Source organism: Gastrolobium bilobum, unplaced genomic scaffold, assembly GCF_033153095.1.
Source record: "Gastrolobium bilobum isolate Gb01-03AN ecotype WA unplaced genomic scaffold, APGP_CSIRO_Gbil_v1 utg6668, whole genome shotgun sequence".
Taxonomy (NCBI): Eukaryota; Viridiplantae; Streptophyta; class Magnoliopsida; order Fabales; family Fabaceae; genus Gastrolobium; species Gastrolobium bilobum.
This window is the reverse complement of record NW_026898778.1, coordinates 213502-234212: the sequence shown is the minus strand read 5'-3', so window position 1 is coordinate 234212 and position 20711 is coordinate 213502. Positions and strand designations below refer to the sequence as shown.

The following is a 20711-nucleotide window of genomic DNA, read 5'->3' as shown; positions in this document are numbered from 1 at the left end:
GTTATCTTCTGTTGTAGAGAGAAAATAGGTAGGTCGTACCATTATAAGAAAAAAGGAAAAAAAGAAAAGATGAAGTACAGAAATCGAAGTAAGAGAAATTGAGAGATAATATCTCATATAAAAGATGATTAATATTTCTCTAAAAAAGTACCTTCAACTGTGTTCTGTGCGCATACACTTCTGCAGTCTCACTAAAAGAAAACAGCGTATTTCTATTATTAATAATAATAAAAAACAGCGTATTTTCTACTGTTAAGAATTGCGCCAAAAAAATTATAAAATATATCGATGAAATTTTTTTTCTAATTAATTTGTGATCAATTTTATTGTGCAATATATACTGTTGGTTGAAAAAAATTCCTCACCCAAGTCACAAACTTTTTTTTTACCACTTTTCTATTCGCTAATATAAACAAAGAGAAGTGTCAGACTTTCTTTAAAATTTAGTTGAAAAATCCTTATAATATATAACTTGAAGATAAAGAAAATGGGAACAGATCCACTTACCACCAAAAAGGTTTATAACTCTTACAACTAATTTAATCACCATTGATTTTTGTCAATCTAATGATTATAATTTATTAAAAATTAATAACATTTATTGTATCACATTTATTAATTTCTAATAAATTATAATTGTTAGATTGATGAAAATCAATGGTATTAAATTGATTGTAAGAGTTGTAAATTTTTTTATGGTAAGTGAATCCGTTCAAAAAAAACTAAAAAGTTAAGTCTTTAGATTTTCAAAAATGTAAAACATACATAATATTTTAAAAGAATTTGATATTGATATTTGATTCGGTATGACCATAAAAAAAAGTTATAATATTACCCAAAGATGTGTACACGTCATTGTACACAACATGTTGCAATATCACTTTATGAGTTTCACATGATACTACATTATTTAATATATCAAATGATAATAGTTCAGATGATGGTATATAAGAGCTTAGTATATGAGGTGAAAATATGTGTTCGATTCTTTTCAATATTATCTGTTAATGTGAATCTTTTACATTAAATTAAATAAATGTAAGACACAATTACCTTCTGAAGGATGAGGAAAATGTAAATGCGATTGTTTAATAAAATCCATGAATATTATGGTATCATGCATATATCCTTCCCAACCTATCAATACAAATGCAAAGCACATATTAAAGTCACAAACAGCAAGGATATTTGTGGTAGTTATTCGTTTTTTGCCAGTATAAGGAACTTTTTTATGCACAGGAACATGAATAGCAATGTGAGTGCCATCTATAGCTCCTATACAATTCTTAAAATGTGGCCAATATCGTCTGTCATCCTTAATATATTTTGGAGCATCCCTAAACATTTTGTCAGCGGGCTTAATAACTTGAAGTCCTAATACGCGATGAATATGCCTCCATATTGTTTCTTCAGAATGTTGAAATCTCAATTCAACTTCTCTATAAGTAGCTCCATGACCAATCATGTACAAAAATATGGCTACAGCTTCCTCAACACCAACATGTTGTGTTGGCTTTAATCCACAGTATTGAATTAAATCGCTCACCAAACTATTAAACACAATTTTCTCATATGTAAATGCTCCTTTAGTCGCTGATAGCAAAATATTCTTGTTTGCATATAATGATTTATTAGCATTTTCATCCTGGGCAAACAACTCAGTATCACTATTCGTGTCAGAAGTAGTAGACATCTTGTTCATATCAATATAAATTGTTACAAAACAATATTCACCATTAATTGGAAGTACCATCTTAACATCAAATTTGAGACTAAATAAAAGTTCAACATCAAATATAAAAAATGTAAAAATTCAACAAGAAATATAAATCGAAACATCAAACATAAAACTAAGTACAAGTTTGACATGAAATATAAAACCAACTACCAGTTTAACACCATAAGTAAATGCCTAAGTACAAGTTCATGTTGGAATTTTATATATATATAAATTATGTAGACAATCTATTGGTTATGAATAAGAAGTTTGGTAGTGAAAAGGTGTACCTTTTCGTCGACAAACAGATGTATCTTTTCATCCTAAAGGACGTGTTATTTCATCCTAATGGACATGTTGTTTCATCCTTGAATGGGTGTCTTTTCGTGTTGAACGAATGTGTCTTTTCGTGTCCAACGGATGTGTTGTTTCGTCATCGAATAGGTGCCTTTTGAAACATGACCTTACGTTGTCTATAAATAGACACTTACACCTTCAGAAAATGGATCCAATTTTTCTGCACTGAAACTCTGCCGGAATTTTTCTCCTTCCAGTTTTGCATGTTCCTTTCATACTTCGGTGTAGTTTCCTCTAGCATTCAGTTGTGTTCGTTTGGGCTGTTGATTGGTAGTGCCACCATTCTTCAGACGAAATCCGTTCTATCCTGGGAGACAAGTGTCCATCAACCTTTGGCATCAGTAATGGGGCAAATTGTCTTAAGGAGACACGTTCTGTGGGCTCGGATTTTTACTCCTCTGATACTGCATATCATTATCATTATGTTTCATATATCTGACAAGTAAGTCTGTTCTTATTTTATTTATAATTGCACAGTGATAATTTTGATCATCTACCTCCTCTGCTTTATACATGGGTTCAAATCTCTTAGTGATATACCATCACCCACTGTCTTCTATAACAATCTTAAGACAATTTGGTGTTTTGAACCTGTGATCTGTATATTTTAAATTTCTACTTTAATATACTGTTTATATTTATTGTGTAATTAAAAGATTAATTTGTGTGATTGATCGGAATTTCTGTTTGTGTAACAGAAATTGAATATATAATCTATGTTAATAGAATTTTTCATTTTGGAAGAAAATTTCTGAGAATGTTCCTTTGAAATTTATCGGCAATGTGTTCGTGCAATGGAACAAATTAAAAAATAAATAAATAATATATATTGGGATGATGTCTATGCTTCGTGTATGGTTTTGTCTTTACATGAATTGTTGAAAGTGCATAACATTTGTGTTTCTCGATCTTCGTGATTCTTATTAGTTTTGAATAGAATTTGGAATTGGATCCGCAGTGTCGGTTTTTGCTTTGCAGTTATCATTATTTTACATATATATATATATATTATTTTGACGTTTAGTAATATATTGGTTTCTTATTCTGCTTCTCGAACTGCGTGTTCAAAATTACTTGGTCATAAAAATGGATTATATATGGAGGTAGGATCCTTTAACACCGGTGTCCAATTTGAAGTTTGACACCTCATCCGAGAGTCATTAGATCAAAAAAGATCAATGGTGTCACATGCTTACAAATCAGAGTCGTTGATCTTTTTTTATCTAATGGCTCTCAGATGAGGTGTCAAACTTCAAATTTGACACCGGTGTCAAAGGATCCTGCCTCTTATATATATATATATATGTATGGTGGCTTTATTCTGTTATTATGACAACAGACCATAGTAGCCATGGATGCAATTACTGTGTGGAGTCTTTTTGGATTGCAACCACTTTGCATTTGTGCATGCATGATGTTTGTATCATAACATGCTTTTGGCATCAGTTTTGTTTCTGATAACAAAACACGTACACATGCCTGATATGGTTTCCTTTATAATCGTTGCAAAAGTATCCATTCATTTTTGTTGTTTGCCTAATACTATGCATTATGGACTTGTTTTTCCTTCGTTTCTTTTCGTTTGTGTCAATTGGTTTGAATATAAAGCCTCTACTGCTTTTGAAATCACGATCACCAACCAAGCATGTGTGTGTGGTTGTGCCTTGATTTCATATGCTTCTGATATTGGTGATGGATGTTCATGGCTGAAATGAGCGTAATGTTTAACGGCTACATATTAAAGTGACAGTTATCACATAAAAAGGAAAATGGTTTCTATGAAAGACACAGATATGTCCAGGATTTACCATGTTGCGTGTATAATTTTATATATAAAGAAGGTTCATGTGCGTGGAAGGATTCTTTTCAATTGGTATGAGGTTGAATCATATAATTTTTTTTTTTAGTTTGTTGATCTACATATAGAAGTGGGAAGCTCTTGCTAATAACTTCCCTTGCGCACACGTATAACGATTGGTTCTGTTATCAGTTTATAAATTTTGAGAACATGCATGGTTGGGCTTGGCTGTCGAAACTTTGATACGTATATATATGACCGATTGATGCATAACGACTTTAAGGAATTTTTTTTTTTAAAAAAAAGAAAGAAACAAAAAGGAGGCACTTGATATAAATGACCTATATATGTGTTTTAGCCACGGTTTACGAACAAATGAAATGCTATGGAAAAAATTTATGAATCGATATCTTGTTCTTTGTGAAATGCTCTATATTTACATGCATGGTTATTTGAAAATTCAAAAATATAAACAATTGGCTTTATATGCATGTATGGATGTGTCAATGCGTTGAATTGACATCACGATGTTAGATATGTTAATTACTTGTCTCTGGAAACTTGCTTTCCAAGTATATTGATTCATATGTGTGGGAAGCTATTTATGTTGATGGCATTGATGTCCATTGATTAGTGGTTTATGTATATGAATTGTTATTTTATGATGTCGGCAAATGATAATTATTGCCAGTGATGCACTTTATAGCATGATGGGTATAAAAGTTTTATGTCCAGTGAAATATTTGATTTTATATGAACTCAAAAGAGCTATCTTAGTGATGGCATAATCAAAGTCAATTTGATGATTTTGAATGTTGTAAATGACATGACAACTATGAATTATTTTTTGGTTAAATTGAAGTTTATTATTTGGTATATGTGTTGTAGCCAAATAAGAAAATTGAAAGTTAAAGACATATTAAGGAGTGATTGAAGGAGAGTTTATGACGACTCTTCGAGGGACTTTATTTAGAGTTTGGAATTTTACACCAAACGATGGCTCCTTAAGCAATACAATCCAACGAGATTGCTGAGAGAAAGACCCAGACATTAAATAAAATGATCTCGTTGACATCTGGTTTGTGGGGAGAAATTGTTTTAATGATAAGATGTACAATCAATAAAGTACCCCACAAGAAAATTAAGAACATCCTCTATGAAATGTGAAAAGGTAGGAAACCTACCTTGAATTATCTTGAAGTGTGGGGGTGCTTGGCTAAGGTTGCGGTTCCTAAACCTAAAAGGTTGAAAATCGAACCTAAAACCGTGGATTGTGTATTCATCGGTTATGCACTTAATAGTAGTGCTTATCGGTTTCTAGTTTATAAATCTGATGTTTCAAATATACACGTTAATACAGTTATTGAGTCAAGGGAAGTTACTTTCTTTGAAGACGTATTTCCGTATAAAAAAATACATGAATCAAGTGGTAATAATGATGATCAGGTTGTGATACCTCAGATGCTACAACTGATACTGATCCTGTAAAGGATGTAGAAGATGAACCTAGACGTAGCAAGAGGCAAAGGACCGCCACATCCTTTGGACCTGATTTTATGACATATTTATTAGAAAATATGCCTCGGACGTATAAAGAAGCTATAACGTCCCCGGAAGGACCATTCTAGGAAGAGGCTATCAATAGTGAGATAGAGTCTATCTTGTCCAACCACAGTTGGGAATTGGTAAATCTTCCTCCTGGCAATAAGCCTTTAGGAAGTAAGTGGGTGTTCAAAAGAAAAATAAAAGAGACTGGCACTATTGATAAATATAAAGCTAGGCTTGTGGTAAAAGGCTACAGGCAACGTGAAGGTCTCGATTATTTCGATACTTATTCACCTGTTACAAGGATCACATCCATTAGGATGTTGATCGCGGTAGCTGCATTGAATGGATTAGAAGTACATCAAATGGATGTTAAGATCGCCTTCTTAAATGGCGACCTGGAAGAAGAGATATACTTAGAACAACCTGAAGGATTTGTTGTTCCTGGACAAGAACGGAAAGTTTGTCGCTTAATAAAATCTCTTTACGGGTTAAAGCAAGCTCCAAAACAATGGCATAAGAAATTTGACAAATTTATGTTATCAAATGGATTTTGAATTAATGAATGTGACAAATGTGTCTATGTTCGAAATACTGAAAAAGGATTTGCCATTGTCTGTCTTTATGTAGACGACATGTTGATCATGGGTAGTAATAATCAAATGATTAATGCTACTAAACAATTACTTAAAAGTAAGTTTGATATGAAAGATATGGGGATAGCAGACGTTATCCTAGGTATTAAAATCCATAGAACATCTACAGGGTTGGCCTTATCACAGGCTCACTATATAGCTAAGGTTCTTGAGAAATTCAAAAGTTTGAATATAACTCCTGTAAGGAACCCTGTAGATTCTAATCTTAGTTTATTAAAGAACACTGGTAAAGCTACAGCACAAAATCTATATGCTCAAGTGTTGGGAAGCCTTATGTATGTTATGAACTGTACCAGACCTAATATTGCTTATGCAGTAAGTCTGTTAAGTCGTTTTACTAGTAATCCAAATGAAAATCATTGGAAAGCTATGGTAAGAGTTTTGGGATACTTGAAGTATACTCAAAATTATGCTTTGCATTACGAGAAATACCCTGCAGTTATAGAAGGGTATTGTGATGCAAATTGGATCACCAGCTCTAACGACACTAGATTCACAAGTGGATATGTGTTCACCCTTGGTGGAGGTGTTGTGTCTTGGAAATCGTCTAAACAGACTTGCATCGCAAGGTCAACCATGGAAGCAAAATTTATTGCTTTAGATAAGGCCGGTGAAGAAGCCGAATGGCTTCGTGACTTTATTGAGGATGTTCCTGATTGGCCAAAATCGGTACCATCTGTATGCATACATTGTGATAGCCAAGCAGCTATTGGAAGGGCCAAGAACGTCATGTATAACGGTAAGTCTAGACACATACGTCGTAGACATGATACCGTAAGACAACTACTCTCGAATGGAATTATTACAATTGACTATGTTAAGTCTAAAGAGAACATAGTGGATCTGTTAACCAAAGGGATTCCTAGAGAGTTGGTTGAAAATTTGTCGAAAGGAATGGGTTTAAGACCTATCAATTGTTGAGCATTGCGGTAACTCTACCTAGAAGAGTGGAGATCCCATGAACTAGGTTCAAAGAGACAATTAAGTGATGGTCGACTGTTCAAACACTGTGGAGTTTTTAAACTCATACTCATTCTTAAGACAAGACAGTGTATTTATGAAGGTAAGCACTTAGGCTTTTAATGATTTCTTAATATGTTGTGCTCAGATGATGTATAGTGAGTTACATCACAAGAAATTACCTATGTGAGTGTGAAGTGAGGGCCGCTTCTATGAGAATTTTTCAAAGACCGATTCTCTAAAACACTCGCAGAACCAGGCAGGTGTCCCACGGCCAAAATGGGCACAACAAAGGACCAACAATGCTAGAGAGGCAATTGTGTGACTTCTATTGTCTAGGTATACACTAAAGGTTGACGGTTCAAGTCGACCTAGACCACCGATTGACCGAGTATATCCGATAGGTTTTCACTAGAGAAGGTTCAAAGGTAACTCCACCTATCTCGATGCAATTGTTTCTCGTTGAGAAAATTACACTTTGCATTTATACTCTTATGCATTCTAGTCACGATGAATTGACTTCTTATACATGTGGGGGGTTGTTGGAATTTTATATATATATATATATATATATATATATATATATTATGTAGACAATCTATTGGTTATTAATAAGAAGTTTGGTAGTGAAAAGGTGTGCCTTTTCGTTGACAAACAAATGTATCTTTTCATCCTAAAGGACGTGTTATTTCATCCTAATGGACATGTTGTTTCATCCTTGAATGGGTGTCTTTTCGTGTTGAACGAATGTGTCTTTTCGTGTCCAACGGATGTGTTGTTTCGTCGTCGAATAGGTGCCTTTTGAAACGTGACCTTACGTTGTCTATAAATAGACACTTACACCTTCAGAAAATGGATCCAATTTTTCTGCACTAAAACTCTGCCAGAATTTTTCTCCTTCCGATTTTGCATGTTCCTTTTCATACTCCGGTGTAGTTTCCTCTGGCATTCAGTTGTGTTCGTTTGAGCTGTTGACTGGTAGTGCCACCATTCTTCAGACGAAATTCGTTCTATCCTGGGAGACAAGTGTCCATCAACCTTTGGCATCAGTGAGGGGGAAAATTGTCTTAAGGAGACACGTTTTGTAGGCTCGGATTTTTACTCCTCTGATACTGCATATCATTATCATTCTGTTTCATATATCTGACAAGTAAGTCTGTTCTTATTTTATTTATAATTGCACAGTGATAATTTTGATCATCTACCTCCTCTGCTTTATACATGGGTTCAAATCTCTCAGTGATATAACATCACCCACTGTCTTCTATAACAGTTCATATATATATTTTTAAGTCTTCAACTGTAAACATGCTTAGAAAAGAAATAGCATTTTGAGGTTCATTCTCCATGTAATATATAAACGCTTCTCTATTTTGCTTTGCAAAAAAGATTCGAGGAGCCAAGACGTGTGTGGAGCTGCCTACCACTAAACTTGGCATATCTTTTAACAAAAAAAGACATTTACCCATGCTAAAAGGGTCACTTGTCGACTCAAATTTTTCTGACAATTGATCATAATTTTCTAAAAGCCGAACAAGGGAGTATTGTAATTTTTCAGCTATTCGTTGTCTTTTCTCTGCCTTTCCCCCTCTCTTCCTTTTTTTTGGATCATTTTCATATATACTTGGCTCTTTTAGTGTGATCCAGTGGATGCTCATAACTATTCACTCGAACACCTTCCTCCTCATTCCCCAAAAATGCTCATTTGGATCAAAGAACTCATTCTGAGTTACTTCTATAGGCGACAAAGTATATGGTTGTGGTGTAAATATAGCATAACCAATAGCAACCACATCTTTAAAATATTGTTCCATCAAAGTCAAGAATTTTGGTCCTTGATCCTTCCAATTCAATTATTTTGGATTCTCCTACATTAAAAATGAACAATTAATTAATCAATAAACCATATAGTAATGAAGATCTAAGACTTCATTTTTCATATCGTATGAAATTAAAAATACGTACTTTGCTTTTAGCTTCCCACCACTATGCAGGTGCCATTACAGTATTCTTAATTGGATCCCATCGAAGACCTGTCTCCTTTTCAACCAACCTTGCCCATAATCCAAATTATTGTTTCAATCCATCCCATTTATTTTTCAATTATTTCTTGTCATAATTTTTCCCGGTTCTATGATTAAACTTGTTGACTAAGTTGTTCCACCCCTCTTTAGGAAAATGTGTGTTTATACTTATTACCAGCAACAATTTCTTCAACACAAGCTTTTAAGAAAGTTTCAGTGTTGGAATCATTTCATTTTGCTTTCTAAGAACTTTCGCCAACATTTAATGCCATTATATGACAAAGAAAGAAAGACATGATTTTATTTAATGTAGAACATGCATTCCATTAACATATAAATAACACGTGAATCTAAAGTGAAATATAAATATCTTGTAAATTTTCAAGTAATGGACAAGTAAATAACAATAAGGAATAGAACTAGATCAGTAACATAAATAAGAAAATTACATAAATGTCATATTGCATATTATAATGGTTTTCATCGAAGGATAAATTAATAATTAGATTCCAAAAAGGTTTTGCATATTTCAGCTAGAAGAGGCTTAACCAAAACACTTTTTCCTTAAGAAACTTTAGATATTATGTTTGCATCTTACATCATAAACTTGTTTTTACTCACGTTTACATAAATCTTAAGACCTATTCACCATTATTTACATGCTTGTCCTGTTGAATTTGTTGAAGAGTCATCATAGTCACTCTGTTGTCTACAATATTCATCTATTCAATGTTTTTCATTTTCACATGCCTACAACATAGTATGCACAGTGTATTTATCAAAACTACATCTTTGAAACTTAAGATAGACAACATATCCAACATATAGCTCAAAATCCCAAGGGCATATCACTAAAGCATTAAAGAACCCCCACTTGCTTCATAAATCATGAACTTGTACATAGAGAGAAATGCTACTAAATACTATCATTGCCATGATAGACGGTACTAGCACTCACTTTCTTTGGTTTGGCAAATCAAAGCTACATGCACAGACATGCATACAGATACAATGTTATATTCACTTTCTTGTTTGTTTTCTGGCTTGGTTTCTGTGTTTATTTTCTTGCTTCTGTGATTATGGCTTGAAATTATAACAGACATTACTCTAGGGCCTTGTGTAAAATATTGATGGAAAATCCCAAGAGGAAAAAAAAATTATGAAACTTCATTTTTTGACCCTTCATCATACCTATCACTTGTCTCTTGTTAACTCATCATATTCCTTGTCTACTTTATCCTCTCGGTGAAAACCATTACAACTCATCATTTCAATATAAAAATTCATATTGCGTATGTCCATAACTGTTACAACATGTATGGGAAGGGTCCACAACATATAACTAGATTTATGTCAACAACACGAGAATCATTCACTGATAAGATGGCATAGACATTAATGTGGAGGGGGAAAAGAGTTTATAACCTTCACATAAATGTCTAATCACTTTGAAGAATGGAGCAAAATGTTGCCATAGTTAAAGAAAAACTGTATGTGTATGTATAATAAATAATAAATGAGAAAAAAAATATGTTTGTATAATAAAAATATAAATAAAAAAATCATTTGAAAAGAATACAAACGGGGTCATCATATAATTCATAATCTATGAGATGCAATGCAGCTTTGAGACATTGAAATTATGGCATGCAAAAAGGAAACAAAGAATAATTATTTTAACCTCAGGTCATACTGTTGAGGCTACACTCTTAACTAGTCAAATATCTTTCTTTCTTCTTTTTATTCGGTAGTTACTAGTCAATTATCTTTGGGTCCAATGCCTAACCCTCCTAGCCTTTATACGGATGGTTTCAGGCTATTCACAATATTCAGATTGGACCCGTTAAATTAAAACCTTCCCTATACAATACTATTTTTTATAACATGAACAACGATGGGTTGAAAAAAAACAAGGACCCAACACCAAGCATAGGATTGCACCTTTCACCAAGAAAAAGGAAGAACTAAATATAACAATTGTAGAATGGGGATAGATTAAAGAAAACAGTACTTTGAAGAAGAAAACACAAGAATGAAAATAAAAAAGAGAGAAATATTTGATTCTAAAGTGATAGGTTGTTGTAGGCTATTTGACCATTTTGCCCCTCATTAATTAATTAATAACCATTTTGCCCCTTATTCGAAACTATCTATCAATCTGCCCCTCTTTAATCGACTAATTTGCATGTTTAATCGACTAAATGGTTGTTGGGAGATTTAATCGACTAAATCTCCCTACTTAATCGATTAAAATCGTACTGACTTATTTTTTTTTGTCAAATATGGAGATTTAGTCGACTAAATCTCCCAACAGCCATTTTTTGTCTGTTTTGGCCATTTAGTCGATTAAAAATGCAAGGTAGTCGATTAAAGAAGGGCAGATTGATAGATAGTTTCAAATCAGGGGCATAATGGTTATTAATTAATTAATAAGGGGCAAAAGGGTGAAAAATCCGGTTGTTGTTGCTAACAAAAAAAATAGCATGATCGTGGGATAGGAAGAGATAATGGGCTGATAGGATAAGATTAAATTTGTATTTTAAAAATTTATATTATCTTTTAGTTTCTATTTTTTCCAAAAGCAACCAACTATTGGCTAAGAAAAAGCAGTGATTTAACTTTTATTTCAAATTTTACTTTTTAAAAAAGTTGTTATCCAAATATCTAAAAAAATTCAAAATAATTTTTAAAAAAAAAAAAAACTTTTTTAGAAACAAAAGTCTATCCAAACATACTCTTAGCCTTGAGTTAAAAACTCGTGGCTCTATATTTTGAGTTGAAGGGGCCACGAGACCAAACCATAACCCAGAAGATGCCAATGCGACTGCAACCTTATGGAGAATTGCACATGCATCTTGCACAATCTATTCGATGCAATTAGGGCCCGTTCGAATGAGCTTATAAAAAATGATTTTTTATGTCTTGTTTATTTTAGAAGTATTTTTTACAAAAGATAAAACTATTTATATTTTTTTGAAAAAATGGTTGATTTTTGAAAAAATATTTGGCTTTTGACTTCTGCTTTTTTTAAAAGATAAAATTTTTAGTTTTCAAAAAAATTAGTTTTTGGCTCTTTTATGACTTTTGTTTTTTTTAAGCAGATATCCAAACGGATTTTGTAGAACAGCTTTTGGCTAAAAAAAAGTCCATACAAATGGGCCCTTAGTGACACGAAGATCCATAGCGTAGTTATTTGGGCAATATAAGTCGAAATTTATCTTTCTCTCTCTCTTTTTGGATAAATCATATGTATTCTTTATCGTAATCAATCATGTTCGGGGCAATTTCAGGATTAATACTTTAAATCACTTTCAAAAATAATATTAAAAAAGATTGAATATATATTTTTACCCCACATGCTCAGCTCTTATACGCTAAGAGAGCTTATCTCTTACACTTATGATAGGATAATTGTTCTTGCAATTTTGTCAGAGAACAATGGCTAATAAAAGCCATGCTTGTCACCAGAGGCGGAATCAGGGGGGCTAGGGTGGGCCACCGCCCCCCCCCCCATTTCAAAAAAAAAATTATATATATAAAAAAATAAAATTTAAGTAATATTATTAAATTATTTGTTTTAAAAATTTTATAATATAAAATTACTCCTCATAACACCATCAATATCATACTACACTCAAAAAAAAAAATTTCCTATTTTTATTTCCCAACCCACTTTTCTCTCTCTCAACTTTAACAAACCCTATTTCCCATCTGCAACCCATCGACCCCAAAGGCCAAAGCCATTAAATCTCCTCAGAGGTCTTTTTCTATCTCTATTTTTTTTGTTTTTTATGAAGTTCTCTATCTGTATCTCTATTTCTATTTGAATATTTGATTGTATTGTCTGATTGTCTCGAAAGTCGAAACCCATTTAATTTGAAATCTCCGTTTTTTTATAATTAGTTAATGGCTATGCTTAAGTTAAGAACTTAAGATGCTGAAAGTGAGGGTGGCTATGCTGAACGTTTTTTTATAATTAGTTAATGGCTATGCTGAAAGTTAAGAACCCCACAGTAAACGTACGAGTGAGTTTTTTTATTTGAAATCTGCGTTTTTTTATAATTAGTTAATGGTTGTGCTGCGTTTTTTTTTATTGGGTACTAGTGAGTTCAAGCACCTGTTGTTCTTTTTATTGTTTATTTTATTTTTTTGGGTGGGTATTGGTGAGTCTATTTTATTTTATTGTAGGTTTCCTGACTATCAAACAATTGTTCTATTTTATTTTATTTTTTATAGTTTGAAATTTGCTGACTATGATTTTATTTTATATTTAATACATGAAAGATTGTAGGTATTTATTATGGGAAAGAGTGCTACTATTGATGTTTATTTTAAGAGAAAGAATAGTGAGTCTTTGCCCTCTTCTACTCCTAATGTTGCATTGTCAAATATTGAAACTCCTTCTTCAAAGCTTCCTAGAATTGAAAATAAAGAGGTAGTTAAAGTTGATTTTGCTTCACTGGAAAGAGATCCTGCACTACGCCCTCCAATATGGAAATATCTTATAAATCAACAAGATGAAATTCGACATGCTTATCTTAAACTTAGTCCATTTCAATGCAAGCTTCAAAATTATCCTTTTTCTGGGCCAGAGAGGAATCGACGTCATTTTTGCTCTTCTTGGTTTGATTTGTTTCCATCTTGGTTAGAGTATTCTCCAAGTAAAGATGCTGCATTTTGTTTGCCTTGTTATTTATTTAGTAAACCAGGTGGTAGTGGTCGTGTTGGACTTAATACATTTGTTGTTGAGGGATTTAGAAATTGGAAAAAGGTTAATGAAGGAGAAAATTGTGCTTTTCTACGCCATGTTGGGAAAAATGCTATCTCAATGCATAAAAGTGATGTGAGTTCAAGTTGGGATCTTATGAACCAATCTCAACATATTGAGATATTGGTTGAAAAACTTACTACTCAGGAGATTGCAACTAATCGTTTGAGACTACAAGTTTCTGTGGACGTGACAAGATGGCTTGCTCTTCAAGGATGTGCTTTTAGAGGTCATGCTGAAAATGAAAACTCACTTAATTGGGGTAATTTTCTTGAGATGATAAAGTTTTTAGCTTCTTATAATCAAGGAGTTGCAGCAGTTGTTTTAGAAAAAGCTCCTCAAAATGCTTCATATAGTTCTCCAAAAATTCAAAAGGAAATTCTTCATGTTTTCTCTCAAAAGATAAAGAACACAATACGAGAAGAAATTTCCAATGCCAAGTTTTGTCTTATTGTTGATGAAGCTAGTGATGTATCTAGAAAAGAGCATATGGCTATTGTTTTGAGATTCGTAGATAAAGGTTTTATACGGGAAAGGTTTTTCGGTTTTGTACATGTGGAAGATACAAGTGCTAAGACTTTGAAACAAGGAATATTCAACACTCTTTGTCACCATAATCTTGACGTTCAAAATATTCGAGGACAAGGCTATGATGGAGCTAGCAATATGCGAGGTGAATGGAATGGATTGCAGGCTTTAATTTGCGCTGAGTGTCCAACTGCTTATTATGTCCATTGTTTCGCTCATCGCCTTCAACTTGCCTTGGTTGTTGCTTCTCATGAGGTAAAACATGTTCATCAATTTTTTGAAAAATTAAACTTCATAATTAATATTGTTACTTCTTCTTGTAAACGTAATGATGAGTTAAGGGCTGCCCAAGCAAGTGAAATTGCAAGAATGATTGCTATTGATGAACTCGAATCAGGAGTTGGTCTTAAGATTGGTACTTTACATCGAGCTGGAGCTACTCGTTGGAGTTCTCATTATAATTCAATATGCAGTTTGTTTAAAATGTTTAAAGCCACATGTGAAGTTCTTGATAATATTTCTAATGAAGGAAAGACGGCATCACATCGTGGAGATGCAGATAATGCATACTCATCATTGACATCTTTTGATTTTATCATCATATTGCACCTTATGAAAGAAATTATGGGTATTACTGATGTCCTTTGTCAAGCTTTGCAACGAATGTCTCAAGATATTTCAAATGCTTTACATCTGGTTTCAACTACAAAAGAGTTACTTCAGAAATTAAGAGAGACAGGTTGGGAAGCTTTCTTGGTTCATGTTCAAGAATTTTGCATAAAACATGACATTGACATTCCAGATATGAGTGCAAAATATATTGGAAGGAGAGGTCGTGCTCGAAATGAACAAGGTGATTTTTCTACTGAAAAATTTTATAAGGTAAATGTCTTTTGTGCTACAATTGATTATCAATTGAAAGAATTAAATAGCAGGTTCAATGATAATACTATAGAATTACTTGCTTTGAGCATGGCTTTAGATCCAAGAAACAGGTACAAGTCATTTAATAGTGATAATATTTGCAAACTTGTTGATAAATTTTATTCTAGAGATTTCACAGAACAGGAAAAATTGCATTTGAAGATGGAGTTACAACATTTTGAGCTTGACATTCCTAAACATCCAGATTTGATTAATTTATCAACTACATCAGAATTATGTCAAGGGCTAGCAAAAACTGGAAAGTCTATTATTTACCCTCTTATTGATAGAGTGATTAGACTTGTACTCACTCTTCCAGTTTCTACATCAACTACTGAAAGATCTTTCTCAGCTATGAAGATAATCAAGACCAGGCTTCGAAATAGAATGGAAGACCAATTTCTTGATGATTCTTTGATTACATACATTGAAAAAGAAATTGTTTTGAGTTTTAGCACGGATTCAATTATAGATGAGTTTAACAATATGAAAACACGTAGAGTAAGAGTTAAGTGAAGTGATCTTAATTTTTGTAATAGATTTCTTTCAATTTTTTGTATATTAGGTCTGAATTGTATTTGAAGTACTTTTATTTATGAAGAAGTATTTTTATTTTTCGCTTACTCTCAATAAAATTTCTGGATCCGCCACTGCCGGTCACGAATCACGATCGCGTTTCGTGTGTGACAACTTTTTGGATAAAGTGACCTAGAGGCTTGTGACAATTGTTCCTGGTTTTGCTTTAGTCCACTGAATCAGAGGCCACATTCTTGACCACCCAGCCGGTTTGCTTTAATCGAACATGCTGATTGAATCAATTATTTTTTAATTTTCACATTATTTGGTCCAACAACAAAATTTAATTAAGTTCAACCAATTAAACTTATAATTCAGAAATCTTCCCATTTCAATTAATCTTTAAGGGAGTGTTTGGTACGCGAGATTTTTCAGAATTTTCGGAAAATTGAATTTTTTTAAATTTTATATTTTCGAATATTATCGTAAATTGAATGTAAAAATCATATTTTTAAAAATCGAGATTCCCGAATAAAAAAAAAAAATATCCTCTACCAAATGTACTTTAAGGAAAAAAAATCGTGTATGTATATACTAAGCACGTATATAGACGATTTTTTTTTTCTTCTTCTTCTTTATCCAATAATTATGTAATCTTTTTGAAGTTTGAGCAACTGTACGCGCAGATGTCCTTTTTATTTCTTGTACCCATTTTTTTGTATTCAATCTTAATTTTAAGTTATAATTTCTTTTAACTTAGCTAGTTCGATTCTTAAGCGAAGTATTTCAAGGTTAATAATAAAAAATTTCATGCTCTATGTCACGAAGGAAATTAATCTAATCTAAATGGATGGAAACATCCTAAAAAATAAATAAAAAGATAGTAGTATTATTCACTATTATGGCATTCATTAATTTATAGGTATTAAATCAAATGCCACAAACGTGTTATGCTGATACGAGCATAAGGAAGAAATGACTTGGTTAGTTAGATGGTTAAAAATTAGTTGTTCTGTCAAACTCTTTGTTAGTATTCAGTTCGGCTATTATTGAGTTATCTTTAGCAATAAGGCATGCTTATAAATAAGCCCCATGTGTATAGGTTCATTTATTCATGTAAATCAGTAATCAAGTTTTTCAGTTTATCTTTGTTTTCTCTATCTCTTACTTACTAGTTCAGGATCAGGGGTTCATTCCTCTAATAGTTGGTTCTGTAATTAGGAATATCTGCAACTTTCTTTGATTTATAGGTATTAAATCAAATGGCACGAACGTGTTATGCCTCCAGAAACATATCAGATGTTATTCCAGAATGGTGGAGATTCACTTACTCTAACAATAAGTCATTTCAAATGTACTTTGTTCAATAACCTTTTATAAATGTTGAATTTCATAAATTCAACTATTAAACTAAAGTTTTTCAAGATCAACTTTACAAAATTTTATGCAATTTGAAAATTAGTTGATACTTCACCGAATAACTTCATTTATAATATAAATAACTATCGACTACAAAATTATATACTTATGAATGTCTAATTTATCTAAAGTTTGGAATGCATGATCAAAATAATATTACATGATAATAATTAGGGATAAAATATTATGCTTACATTTTTTTCATACTTATTCTATTTACTCATCTCCAACATAATTATTTGATTTTATATAATAATCATGTGATGATGTTTAATATATATAATTTTATTAAATAAATATAAAATATAAAATATAAAAGTATATCATATTCAGTTTGTAACACATTGTGTTCCTTCTTGATGTATTTCACTATCGCTGCCCAAGCACCTCTATCACTTAATTCAAATACACTAGAAGTGAAAAATTATAAGGGGTCACGTCTAGGGGTGAAATTGGGCTGGGCCGGCCTACAGGGGCCTACGGCTCGGCCTACATCAGGTCAAACCTGATCTAGTATATTTCGTAAAATAGGTCGGGTTTGGGTCTTGAAAAAACTTGTTTAATAAAAAGGCCGTAGGCCTACTTTCACAAGGTCTGACCTATAAGCCTACAGGTCGGCCTATATTGTACTATTTATTTTAAATAAAATAAAATAGAATAAGTATGCCTTAAAGAAAAATAAAATATATAAATTTAATCAATTGCAATTATTTATAACTTAATTATATTCGATTATATTTTAATAGAAATCTGACTTTATTTTTTACGTAGGAGGAACCAACATCTCAACATGTTAGATTGTGTATATGAATATATTAAAAGATTTTTGTGAGAGCTTATACTTACTACAAGCATCATGATGTGTTTGCTGGATTCGTGTAGTTATTCTAATTTACATAGTATGGATTTGTTTGTTGAATCTGATGAAATATATGTTATTTTTTTTTTTTGGAAATACAAGGAAAATTAAACAAAACAACTAAAGACACAATCTGGGCATAGCCATGCCAACAACATCATCCCTCAAAACGGATTCGCAATAATTTGGAGGAGCTGTAAATTCTTGCAAATCCCAACCAAAGGAATGAGCATGACCAGCTAGAGCATCCGCAGGACGATTTCCTTCCCTGTAAGCATGGGAAACATGAACAAGCCAGTCCTTTTGCATGTAATGACGAATCTGATGAACCAAAGTAGCCAAAGGGTGTTCCTGATTACAGTCTTTGTTGATAAAATCAATAGCGACCATCGAGTCTCATTCCAACCACACTCTACGATAATTTCTTCTCCAAGCTATCTGAAGTCCTAGAAGGCAACCCCAAAGTTCTGCTGTAAGAGAATTACCCCAACCAAGGTATTTTGAGAAGCCAACAATCCAACTCCCAGTATCATCCCTAAGAACACCTCCACACCCAGTACGCATTCCTCTCATTGTACAAGACCCATCTACATTGATCTTTATCCAACCATATGGAGGAAAGGTCCAGCGAATATATCGCTCCTCTTTATTCCTTCGATGAAGACCAGAAGATACAAAAAGAACTCTAGACTGCAACACATAATCATGGTAACACCAAATCTGTCGAACAATGCTATAAGCATTAGCCTGAGATCCTTCAAAAATTATTTTGTTTCTGGTATTCCAAATGAACCAACAAGCAATACCAAAAATCAAAGGCCACTCCCGATTATCTCCCATATCACCAACCACGAGGTTTGACTGCAACCAATCATTGAAACGCTGGGAGAAAAAATTCCTTTGCTTTACCTGCAAAACAAGAAGTTTCCAAACATCTCTAGAAATATGACAATCACGAATAGCATGTATGGAATTCTCCTCTGAAACTAAGCATCTAGAACACATGTTTGAATCAGCCATATGCCTCTGAACACGCTTCACATTAGTCAAGAGCTTATCCCCAACAAAAAGCCAAAGAAAGCAACGGATCTTCTCAGGACCAGGCCATTTCCAAATTTTGTCCCAAGGAAATACATTATCTACCACTTCTGTTTGTGAAATGAGAGAGTAAGCTGTCTTCACTGAAAACTTACCGTCGCTAGTCCCTGTCCAAATCACTCTATCTGGACCACCTTGTAAGAAAGGAGGCACAAGTTTTTGAACTTTTTGCAAAACTGAGCTAGGCAGCAGGTGCTGAAATAAATTCCAGTTCCAACTCCCTTGACTAGTTACACATCCAGCTACCGTCCATGAAAGACAATCTTCAGGAATCGGATGCACCGTAAGCTGGGAAAGAGGAGTACAATTAGGAACCCAACGATCATTCCAAAAAGACGTGTTCTGTCCATTACCAAGAAGAACTCGAGAATTATCCACCACAGGCTGCCAAACTCGAGCTACTCCTTTCAACAGATTCGATCCAGTTCTAGAGACTCTTACATTTGGGAACAACTGGGTGCCCACTTTGTATTTATTTTTGAGAACTTTACACCACAAAGCTTCAGTATCAGTCATCAACCCATGAGCCACTTTCATAATCATAGCTTGTTCATCCCTTTCAATTGTCTAATTCCTAGACCACCGTCCTGCTTCTTCCTACATAAGGTATCCCAGGAGACTAAATGAGTCTTCTTACAATCTATTGTATCTCCCCATATGAGACTCCTAGTTTTACGCTCCATGTCATCACAAGTAGTTTTAGGGATTATGGAAGTTTGCATCAGATATAAAGGGATTTTAGAAAGCACTGATTTTGCCAAAGTCACCGTACCAGTAAGAGATAAATTTGATTGCTTCCAAGAATTTAATCTTCTGTTAATTATATCCAATATATGTTATTTAGTTTGAGCATTTTGCTTTTGAAAGTGACTTAAATGCAGATTGTATGAGTTTTGTTGTGATTCATGATTCTGTTTGGACGTTGAAATTATGATTTTTGGTTTAGCAACAGAATTTGAGTATTTTGTAAGGTTGATTCATGATTCTGCTTGGAAGTTAAAAAATAAGAGGCTAACGGGCTAGGCCAGACCATTTGTTTTTTTATAAATGGGCCAAGCCATGCTAACAATTAGACTCGTACTAGGCTTGGGCAGGTCAAATTAAAATTTTTTAACGTAGACTTGGACTTTTCGGGACAAAGTTTGGCTCAGCCCAGCCCACTTTCACCCCTAGTCACGCCACTAAACACTCGAGCATATAAGTTTATGATCCTTCGTATCAATGAAAATTCATAGCACAACCCAAGATTCATATGTGTTCTGTGAGAGTTCGAACCCAAAAAACATTGTAGCTTTGATAGCCCAACATTGTCCACAATAGTTGGACCGTGGGCTTTGGTCTTCACTTGAAGGGAGAGCAGAAGAGAGAGCCATTTGTTGTACCAAAAACAATCAAAAGAGGTTGTTATTCTTTGTTTCATGTAAAACTGGCAGGCTCGGATTATCCCAATGGGCTTTTGGGCTGTTCTCACCTGGAATGTAGTGTTGTCATCTCCAGACCAGAACCCATGTTTCAAAAGTAGAGTGAGATACAGAGTACGGA

General features: G+C 33.3%; 1 protein-coding gene across 1 annotated transcript; it reads left to right on the top strand.

Annotated features, from left to right (window-relative positions):
* The first annotated feature begins 13357 nt into the window (after positions 1-13357).
* On the top strand, positions 13358-15848 carry LOC133284088 (uncharacterized). The gene is made up of 3 exons (XM_061481065.1): positions 13358-14608; positions 14690-15580; positions 15843-15848. Exons 1-3 carry the CDS (start codon positions 13358-13360, stop codon positions 15846-15848), a joined length of 2148 nt encoding a protein of 715 aa, XP_061337049.1.
* Positions 15849-20711: the final 4863 nt, after the last annotated feature.